This window comes from Pygoscelis adeliae, unplaced genomic scaffold, assembly GCF_000699105.1.
Source record: "Pygoscelis adeliae isolate BGI_AS28 unplaced genomic scaffold, ASM69910v1 Scaffold402, whole genome shotgun sequence".
NCBI classification, from domain to species: domain Eukaryota; kingdom Metazoa; phylum Chordata; class Aves; order Sphenisciformes; family Spheniscidae; genus Pygoscelis; species Pygoscelis adeliae.
In genome coordinates this window covers 5,329,256-5,340,592 of record NW_008824411.1, presented here as the reverse complement: position 1 = coordinate 5,340,592, position 11,337 = coordinate 5,329,256, and the positions used below count along the sequence as shown (strand labels likewise).

The following is an 11,337-nucleotide window of genomic DNA, read 5'->3' as shown; positions in this document are numbered from 1 at the left end:
TCTTCCCCGCCCGTTCTTCTTATGGCGTACGGGGACAGCCTGCTTCTGCGCCTTTAAGACTTCCTTCTTGAAGATCGTCCAGCCTTCCTGGACCCCTTTGCCCTTCAGGACTGTCTCCCAAGGGACTCTCTCAACCAGCGTCCTGAACAGGCCAAAGTCCACCCTCTGGAAGTCCATGGTTGTGGTTTTGCTGCCCCCCCTCCTTACTTCACCCAGAATTGAGAATTCTACCATTTCATGGTTGCTAAGCCCAAGATGGCCTCTAACCACCACATCTCCCACCAGTCCTTCTCTGTTTGTAAACAGGAGGTCAAGCGAGGCACCTCCCCTGGTAGGCTCACTTACCAGCTGTGTCAGGAAGTTGTCTTCCACACACTCCAGGAACCTTCTAGACTGCTTCCTCTCTGCCGTGTTGTATTTCCAGCAGATGTCCGGGAAGTTGAAGATGTGGAATATTTTTTTTTAAATTTTGTTTACTTGCTCCTTTAAAAAAAAAAACAACCTGTGTAATTACTACAAAGCTATTTTGTAGTGACCCGTTAACCTCCTTTAATGACTAACATTTTTTGGTGGGAACAGTACAATTCCTAAATGGCTTTACGCCATTTGCATTTCCATATCCATGCAAATGCTGCACTCTGCTGAAATCTTGGAGGCAAAGACAAAGGTTTTAATTAAATATTGCAACTGACAAGATAGTCTTTAGTAGTTGTGACTATTTTCCTCTGACTTTGGTAATGTGAGAAATACCTAGTAGCATAGAATAAGTCAAAATATGGATGTTAAAAATAATTTACAGTCCTCTGAAAGACTCTGACTTGTTCTTGACTATCCTACTTTGAGTCTCTTTTGGGACTGCCCAGCTGCATTTCAGATGGAATTGTTAATGTGGCCTGTATCCAATAAACTACTGTACTGGCTAGAGGAGAAAAAAAAATTGTAAATATTTTGAGGCTCCAAGGTGGCTTTCTTCTTGCAGAAGATGCTGGTTGATACTCATTTTTTGTCCCAAAGTAGTTCATTGACAGTGCTGTAGGTGGGGTCACAATTTTTCATTCTTATTCTTCATCTCTTGTTTTCAGTTCAGTTGCTCCTCTTCTACTGAAGAAAAATGGCATATACGATGTCTTGCTGAAAGAGAGAATTACACCAAATAAGTATGCAATCTTTGTTCTGTAATAAACAGACCTAAATTCTGGTAATGCAGCTCTGTTTCCCACCCAGAAGTCACAACTGAAAAAGAGTTCCCATCTGACATCAAGCATGCTAAACAATCCAGGTGCAGCTTGATGTTCTACTTTCAGGTCACTGCATTTGGCCCTGGGCAATTCCACACAGCATTGGGAATGTCTAGTGTCAAGTCTAACAAGACTCTTGTGCCTTGGTTGTTGCTAGTCTCTGAAGGAGCTCAGAGTAGAGAATGGTTTTGGAGAAAATAGTCCCATCTGGGAAGATGCAATTCAATGAGTTTTTAGAAGGCACAGGTGTGGACAGGGTGCTGTTAGCTGGGAGGCTGTCTGATGGTGAACTTCAGGTTTTACAAGTCAAGCAAGACAGCTGTGATAAATTAGCTTAGCCATTCAGAGGATGTGCACGGGAGGAATTCCACCTACTCTTTTCCTGGGTGAGAAGTTGGATGTGAGGGCAGTTTATTTTGTGTGTCTGGTGTCTAAATTCAGGCAAAAGACATGCTGGTTCTTTCAGTATTTGCTGCTGTGTAAGATACATAGAGCTCATTCTTTCTCACCAGACAGCATTTGTTTTAAATGCTAAACTGGTGTGGTATTTCAGCAGTTACCAATGATTGTAGAGTGCTGGTCTCTCTCTTTCTTACTCATGATTCCTTTTCAGGAGGAGGAATGCATTACATATTCTTCTAGTTGTGTTTTTAGAAGGATTTTTTCCCTGTGTGTCTTTAAGATGTAAGTGTTGGCACACAGCTGACCTGGGACAAGAATTTTAAGGCTGCATTAGTGTTCAGTAGTCTTGGAGCAACATAACTGAATTCTGTGTAAGGTACATTAGTTCCATTTCAACTCTTAAATCTTCTCTCTGCAAGTTTTGCCAGTAAGCATGCTAACCTGTAGTGATTTGTCACGTGTTACCATAATTTCTTAAAGGAGGGCTAGTGAGCTGGTAGGTTTTTCTTCCTTTGAGTTGTTATGCCTTAATTTATATGTTAAAACCTATTTCTTAAACATTCTAAGTTTTTTGTTTCACAGCTTTCAGTATACTTCCTAGCTTGGTGGTTCCTTGATCTAATACTTCAATAAGATGAAATACTTTTTCTAGGAGTTAATATATACTCTTAAATGATGGTGCTGCTGAGTAAGCTTTGTGAAGGTAATGACTTGAAATGCCTGAGAAGTCAGGCATTGACCCACCATTGAGAGATGGGTTGGGTTTTTGTGTGTGTTTGTTTTTTCTGTTGCCACACATTCTGTATAACCTTAGGCAATCTGTTCTTCCTCTTGCTGTGCTTTCTCCTGCCTGTGGAAGTGAAATAATTATCTAGATTTCTTGAGACTAGGTATTATGTTTTTTAAACAGCAGTGACAACAAAAAATGTACTCAGGTTTTGGGTGAAGCCTTTGTTGTAGGTCTTCTGTTTGTTAAAAATATATTGCCTGCTATATAAATCCTGTTAGTTGTTATTTACATGTTAAAATATCTGGGCTCTAGGAGGATTATTTTCCTCACTTTAACAACTGTTTTTGGAGGAATTTCAGCTTTGCTTCATGGTCTTGCTTCAGTCTCTTTGCTAAAGAAGTGGCAGATTAGCAGAATTTGAAAATCATTATTGAGGTGGACATTTTTAGATGAATGAGTCATATGTACAATACCCACATTTGTTCCAGTTCTGTTAATTAGAACACTAAGTGGAAAGTAAATCACCATAAAGTTCAAAAGATGTTTTGATTTTTTTTCTGAAGTCTTGCAGATGCTCTCTTCTATTGAAGTTGCTGAGCTTTAATGCAAGTATCTTTTGTTGTGAGACTATTCCTCAAGCATAGCCATCTTTTATTGCCATCTGGTGGCAAAACCAATCCTCTAACAGAAAATGAATATTTTATAAAAAGAATTTAGATTGGTATTTCAGCTAACACAAATGATCTTAGAGACTTCATCAGTAGGAAGGCATTTGGAGGTCTTCAAGGACAAAAACTAGAAAGGTGCTACAGTGCCAATAGTAGGGGAGAAACTGGGCACTTTGCAGGGAGGAAAGGAAGACAGTGGCTGCTGTTTTCTGGATCCCAGTCTTTGGCAGCTACTCATTCAGACGACGAACAGGGATGCTGTAGAGACCAGTAAAGATGTGGGAGGTGCGTACCCCAAAAGCTAAAAAGTGACATCACCATGGGGAAAAGGTGGTAGTGACTGGTGACCCCTTCCTGAGACAGCGGAAGGCTCGTCACCCAAATAGGACTGATATGCTGGAAGAGGGATAGCGCTGCTGGTCTGAAACCTGAATTTAAGCTGTTAGTGTAAGGTTGCAGAGACTGCAAATCTTCTTTGCAACTGCAAATCTTTCTTGCTGCTGTCTGTGTGTGTGTACTAGTAACAGTGCTTGGAGTAATCTGAGCTCATCAGCAGTGACTGCTGAGGTCTGGCAGCATGGGTTTGAGGGCTCGGCCAGTTCTCCCATGAGCACCCTCAAACGGGGTATGGGCTTCAGCTCATGTTGGGACAAATGTATCGTACCCACGAATACTTGATTTTAGAAGTGGTTTTGTTTCCTGGATCTCAGGTTGATGCTCAGTGACATCAGGAAAGATGGAATCCCCTCATTGAAAGACTGGAAAATGGCTCTGTATTCACCCATCTTCAGAAAGATAATAAAGTGATAGAAAAATCAGTCAAAGTTCACTTTTAGGAAAAAGAAATCTGTAATTAGCTATTAACTAACAATCTGAAAGGTACTTGAGATGAATAGCAGCCAACACAAATTCATCAAGGGAAAAAAGCCTGTCATATCAGTCTAATTTATTTTTTTTTATTATAGGGTAGCAGGCTTGTAAATGTGTGGTAGGTGTCTTTTATCTTGGGTTCAGTAACAGTTTTTAAATTGTCTCATGTATTTCTAAGGGCTGTTCCATGTCTCATCACATGGCATACCTAACTTGGCTCTCTTCAGCTTAGAGACAGATTTATGAAAGATCTCAAGTGTGTATGTAATTTAAATGGTTTGAAAACAACAGTGGCTGTTTATTGTTAATAACAATTTAACATTGTGGTAGACTAAATCATAAAAGCATAGGGAGAAATAACTCACAGGAAAAATGAGAAGCATTTTCAAAGATGTTATCCCGTAACACCTGTTTGTATGATTTGACTAATTTCATCAGCATTGAAGAGAGAAATAATCACTTATCATGACAGTTGTGGTTGGATGCACTAAGAGAACTATGCTATGGTAGCTTTTTCACTCTGTTATCCAAGGTGCTTTGAATGAGTCTGGGGGGAAAAAAGTATTCTACATGCAAAGACAATGTTTTAATTTTTTATCTAATTGTTCTTTCTCTTAATGTAACTTCAGTTTTATACAGAAAATACATGTCTGAAAACTAGACATTAGGCAGGATCACTTTTTCTTGTCTGGCTTTGTGTCCATTCCCACAAAAACGTAAATAAAATGTTTTCCTAGTATTCTTCTGTGTATGAAAGGTGAAAACTGAAGACTGCATTAAAGCATGTGCTTCTCCAGTCTGGCTAAAGGCATCGTTGCCAAGGACAGGCTAAGGGCTGAGAGGAGCAAAACAAAGCACTGCTTGTTTGTTTGAATTTTTATTCCGTAGGCTGTGTGTGGTACCACAGGTTATGAACCGTTGTAAAGTCTATTCCTTCAGAACTAGTGGGACCACAGATGTCACTGGGAGGAATGAGCTATTGATAAATATTAACACAGCTAAAAAGTAGTAAACATTTTCATTTGAATTACCTTGAAGCCATTTCAGATAGGAACTCATTCTGTTACTGAGTGTTAAGTGGAACAAAAAGAAAAGCTTCCTTGACTATAAGCTGAGTCAGTCAACTGATTACAACTAGGCACCAAGTATTAATTACTGAATTTTGAAATATTTTTTTGAGAAAATCTGATGAACTACTATTAAAAAAAAAAAAAGTAACTAAGAAGAATACATTTTATTTTATGCCAGGAGCAGTGCATGAAGAACTGGGACAAAATAAGAACCACTTGTCAGCTCTATTTTCCAACTTTGAGTTGACAAATTTTACAAATGTGAATTCTGAAATGTGCTAGAGCAACTGAGATATCTTATTTTGTGCACCATATTATCATTCACTTTGAAATATTTGAATATTCCTTTTTTTTAATAAACTGTTGACATTGAAACATACAAAACCCCCATTCATTGTCATTTTGCTGCTAGAGCTAAAAAGGAATATAAGATATTCTAGAATTCTTAAGTTGTCAAAAGTAAGATGGAGGTTTTTGTTAGGTGCTCCCTTATTTTTAAAATAAAAGATGTATTATTTTTGTCTTAACAAGAGTGGGTTTCCCTGTCCCTGGTACTGTGAATCTGGAGGGATTATGGTATTGTAACGCAGAAACATCAGTGTTTGTTGCTTTCCCCTCCTCTCTTTCCTTTATTGGCTTTCAGTTTGCTTCAACTATTGTTATGGTTTCATGTGTGGATTTGACTTTTTTTTTTTTTTTAATAGCTCTGTCAACAATAGTAATAAAGTGACTTTTGGGAAACAGACTTCGGTACTGATACGTAAGGCCCTCTATTAAGCTGTATTCTTGGGTCAGGTCTCCTGAGCTGCTGTTCTTTTTTTGAGTACCAAGCAAGCTCTTTGCCCTGATGTTTGAGGGCTTTTTACCAAATGTTTTTTAGGGAAGAAACACCTAAATGGAACTTTGAGATCAGGCCTTGATTGCGGGATGAAATGGACGTACACAACTCTGTCCAGCCTTTGTCCGGTCCTACTGCTTAGACCTTGTGGGGACAGGATGTGAGCTTATATCTGTGATTACCATTTATGTCATTATTTCTGATTACAGCCTTGCTACGTGAGATAAACTTTTGTGTTCTGTTTTGCCCTGTTTGAAGGAAGAAGCTCCAGTTTTAAAATCCTGAAATGTGCTTTTGGTTATGCATCTCTAGGGCAGGAAATTCAGAAGCATACAATAAATAGAATAAGTATTTGGATTCAAGAGTCGAAGCAGGGACCTAGTGTCAAGTTCGAGTCTAACAAATGAGTCTGTATCTGTCCCTGATTCCTGTTTGATGCCCTTTTAAGGTAAGAGGGCAAGTTGTATGATATTGAAGCCTTAGGAATTCATTGTGTTCTCCCACTTCAGCAAAATCACAGCTGTATCTGTAAAAGCTTTTACAAACTTCTTAAGCACAGTTTGGATTTAGATTACAAGAAGTCTTTAGGAAATGAGTTGCATTAAAAAACCTTACAGTGTTTTTAAGTGATCTTATTTTCATGATGTACTTGTAAAAATGTACAGAACTCCTTTGTTAAAATCAGGTGTAACGTGGGCTGTTAGATTTTGAAATCACATGCTAATAATCTTTCATGATACAGAACTTGAATTCCTTTTCTTCAATTTATTGATGTATTACAGGCAAATGTAATCAGATGAAAACTCAGAATCTGATTCACCATCTGTTCCTTATTCTATTAATGTAAACAGTATCTATTTGAATCTTTCAGGTTGTTCCAGAAGATGACATGCTAAAGATAGAAGCAGTAAATCATATCCAGTCAACTTGACTTTTTAACTAACCCTTTCTTGTTGTAGGCTGGTTTTCATCTGTGCAATCATATCTATAGCATGTGCTCATATATAATGCTTTCCTGCCATCCATGAGGACATCCTTTTGTGCATACACATCTGAAGAATACTAGGAGCTTGAAAGTGGGTGTCCAAGTCTATAAGCCTGTGAAATACAGAGTTGCTATTGATATTTTTCACAGAGTATGCTGAATTTCTACACTGCAAAGGGAGGAAATTTACTGATTTTGATGAAGTTCGTCAGGAAATTGAAGTAGAAACAGATAGAATAACAGGAGTGAACAAAGGCATTTCTTCAATTCCTATTAATTTAAGAATATATTCTCCACATGGTAGGTAAAATCATTCTACTTTATATGTCTGTCATGTAATGTATTTCTTAGCTCTGTCTAGCTATCTCCTTTTGTATGTGTTCCCATTGCTCGATCAGAAGTCTTTTGGCATAAAAAAAGCTGCTGAGATTGAGTTGAACCAAAAGTGGATGTATATCTGGCAGAATCCTCAACTTCTCCTGTGTTACAAAACTAGTCAATGGTGGACAGCTGTTGCCACTAGAGCTGGAGAACGCAGACTCTCTGTCCCATTTAATATTCTCATGATTTAAAAATATTCTCAGTCTTCATCAGGATGAAACCAATCTCTTCCCCAGTACATATACCATTCGTTAGTAGCTCACTAGTAAAGACAAATAATAGGAGATGGGAGACTTAGTGGCAAAACTTCTTTTTGCCATCCTCCAGATGGATTCCCTGATCAGTGATCTAGAAAGTCATTATGTCTCCCTGCCCTATTGGATGTTTATTGTTCGCTGTCACTAAAAATGTATTTAGACAATAATGGTGTTTGAAGCTGCTTTCTGTTGTAGACCCCCAGTATAGATCAAAGTTAGTTCCTCTGGTTGCCATCTGCCCAATTTAATGAAGGCAATCTAGAGAAAATGTTTTGCATTGAATCTGTCTTGGATACAGGAGAAAAGCAGTATGTTTGGCTGAAGCACTTTATTCTTCTAACCACCTCATCTGATGTCTTAATTGCAAATCAAAGGACAGAAAGATTAAAATGAGAGGTAATTAAAAAGATGCTGAACCTCCCTTTGATATACCATGAGCAGCCTTGGCTGTAAACATATGCCCCTGAGCCCTTCTCTGCTATACAGATGTGGCATAGCCAACTGGAGAGGAGCTGAACTAAATGCCCTGCCTCAAAGCTTTTTTGTTGAACATGCTGACTCCAGGAGAAAGTGAAAATTTCCTACCTAATGCTCTTACTTTGTTTTATTAGGATTAATCTTTTAGTTCAGCAACTGTTGTCTGTATTAGCCAGACCTCAAATAGACTCCTGGTGTTTTCTTTCTAGGAACTGTCTTTCTCATTTGTCTAAAGGATACCCTGTTACCCCAGTACTGGCTGAACAAGCTAGGATGCTTCTAGTTGGCATTGTGGCCTGTACTGGGGAAGCCATGCCAGAGCAAAACAGGTTTTCTTAATGGATAAACCTTTTCATGTTTCTTAATTTTCTTAAGAAGCTATAGTAAGAAAAGAACAAACCCAAAAACCCGAAACAACAACATACCCCCAAAAATTGTTAACAACAATTTTGATATGTAAGTTAGGCTAGCTATCAACTTTTTTTTGAATTTCTTAATTGGAGACACTGTTGAAAGCATGGTCGGAGAAGGACTGTATTTAAAAAAAAAAAAAAGCCTGTTTTGGGTTGATTTGAAAGATGCAATGGGAATGGTCTGTTGTCTGTGCTCCTGTTGGTGGAAAAAGCTCAGAAAGCCATGTTCATTTGTCTAAGAGCCTTCAAGGATATTCAGTATAAGTATCATTCTTCTATGCCAATTGTAATGTTTAAAATATTATAGTACTAAATACACACATGAAAAACCAACAGGGAAACAAGTGTGCTTTTCAGATTGTCAGGCATTTTGTTTGAACCGTTGACAGTTTTATATACCTATAGAGGTAATTATGTGGGGTTTCATGTCACTAAAATTTGTCTGCAGCCATAGATGCGTAGACCTCTTTAGATATGTCTTGCATGCTAACCAGTTTTATGATCCTGTTTTCTCCATATAGTATTAAGCCTGACTCTCATTGATTTGCCGGGAATCACTAAAGTGCCAGTAGGGGATCAGCCTGCAGATATTGAGCAGCAGATCAGAGACATGATAATGCAGTTCATCTCTCGAGAAAACTGCCTGATACTGGCTGTGACTCCAGCTAACACTGATCTGGCCAACTCGGATGCACTGAAGTTAGCTAAGGAAGTGGACCCTCAAGGTAAGCGTGATTGAACATAACCACTTTTTGTTCTCAAGTGCAGTAACATAATTGGAAGTAATTGACCAACTCTTGTGTGAAATATAATTTATAAGATATAATATAGATGTGTATATATACATTCTCATATAGGCTTCAACATTACAATAACTGTTTGTTAGCTCAGTGTAATTCAGGTAATGATGCTGTAAATGTATTTTTAAAATTTTGTCACTATCTCTTACAAGCAAGTGGGGCAATGCTTATCTAGAAATTCTTGTAGTACCTAGCAAAATGGACCATGGTGCTGATGGGATTTCTGGATACTCGCATCATAAATTTTATACAGTCATATCATAGGAATGCTAAGCCTTGTTAAAGAGATTTGAGGAACACGTTTCAGCACTGGCAATGATGATCCCTTCTTTTCGAGATGTACCATAACTTGCAGTTGTAGCTGGTATTGTGTGATACATGCTTTGAGAATGTTACATATCTGTTGTTATATAATTGTAAGATGTAATTGTTCTTTCTGAATATAAATGATTTTTCACTCTTTTTCCTCCTGCCTCCACCCTGGTCAGGCCTTAGGACCATCGGTGTGATCACAAAATTGGATCTGATGGATGAAGGAACAGATGCAAGAGAAATTCTAGAAAACAAACTACTCCCTCTTCGTAGAGGTGAGAATGTTCAGTTGCCTATATTCTTTGCAGTCCAGAAGGTGGTTTGGATAAGCGTGGTGTTTGGGAGTCCTGGAGGTGAATCAAAGGTTATGCTAGACTTGATGAGTTCCTAGCTTTTATCGTTTTCTATTCAGCAAGCATAAAAGAGGGCTGTGCTAAAAATATCCTGCAAGTAAAATATTTTTCTTTCTGGACCCAGAAATTACACGGCATCTTCCAGAGGAAACAAGAAATGTCAGCACAAGTTGATAGCCAATTTTCTTTTCTGTGCCAGGTTGCTGTCCCTTGTAACAAAGGAATCTTTTTTCTTTGCATATGACAGAAGCAAGCACCAGAGTTTTGGTAATCTCACTGTAAACCAAGTTTTGACCCCTTCCAGAAATTTTCTGTGTGATCGTTCTGGCAGCTACCATCACAGTTGCTCATGCTGTTAACAATATCAAGAATTTTTATTCTAGTTATAATTTATTGATGAGACCACCATCTCCTCCCATGGAGCATGTTGGTCCAGTGAAAGACAATAAATTTTCCTTTATTTTGCTAATATCGTATCACTTATCTATGTAGACCTGTGTGTGTGTTTTGATTTTGTTTTGGGGTTTTTTTGTTTGTTTATTTTTAAATGGTTTCTTTGGGGTACACCAAAGTTTCAGATATTTCTGTATTTGATTCAGTGATTTAAAAGGAAGTATATCTATTATACATAAACAGGATGAACAATTTAGACACTGTTAAGGTCATTACAGTACTTGTAAACAATATCTGACATGCCTAAATTGGAACGTTTTGATTGAACTGTGGCAGTCTAGTTCTACTTAATATGAATTCAGTAGTTCAGGCAATAGCTGCATTGACTTACCCATTGGTTTTGTGTTGTTTTAGGTTATATTGGTGTTGTAAACAGAAGCCAGAAAGACATTGATGGGAAGAAGGACATAAAGGCAGCTCTTCTAGCAGAAAGGAAATTCTTTCTTTCCCACCCAGCATATAGGCACATGGCAGATCGGATGGGAACACCGTATCTCCAAAAAGTTCTAAACCAGGTAAAACCTGAAGCCTTTGTGGAGAAAGGCAGCTTTTATAATGATAGGACCAATAGAAAATCTTTATTAAAATGAATGTTGGTCAGTGAACCTCATTTATTCTTTCCTGCTTTTCAATTTTCACAATGTGATTAACAAAACTATATTACATGTAGCATACAAAAACTTACTGTGAGAAGTGGTTTCTGACTTTTACTGATAGTTCTGCACTCTCTTGTTCTCTTGAATACTGAAAATGAACATAGAAAATAAGATTCAGCTGCCTTGCTGGAAGTATACCATCCTATTCCTTAACTATCACATTTCTTCTAGTTTAACAGGATTTTTAGAGTTCAAATTTAGAAATTATAAAAAAAAAAAGACGTTTTTAGAAATCATGGATCCTGAGGGTTCACTGTATGTCTGTACTTTAACCTCAAAATCTATTAAAAACTACAATAAAGTGTAGAAACAGTGTACGATATACTAATGATATACATGACAAAAACAGTAATCGGAACACTTTGTTCATGCTACCTTTATTTTTGCCCAAACCTTTGGTTTATTTCTATGACTTCATGCCAAACCGTGTCAGA

General features: G+C 37.8%; 1 protein-coding gene across 1 annotated transcript in view; it reads left to right on the top strand.

Moving 5' to 3' along the window:
* DNM3 (dynamin 3) overlaps nucleotides 1-11,337 on the top strand; it is a 153,456-nt gene that overhangs the window by 6,329 nt on the left and 135,790 nt on the right. The window contains exons 3-6 of the mRNA XM_009320706.1: nucleotides 6,952-7,101; nucleotides 8,851-9,054; nucleotides 9,618-9,716; nucleotides 10,602-10,762. Of these exons, the coding sequence (XP_009318981.1) occupies nucleotides 6,952-7,101; nucleotides 8,851-9,054; nucleotides 9,618-9,716; nucleotides 10,602-10,762 (614 nt within the window). The remainder of the gene's footprint in view (nucleotides 1-6,951; nucleotides 7,102-8,850; nucleotides 9,055-9,617; nucleotides 9,717-10,601; nucleotides 10,763-11,337) is intronic.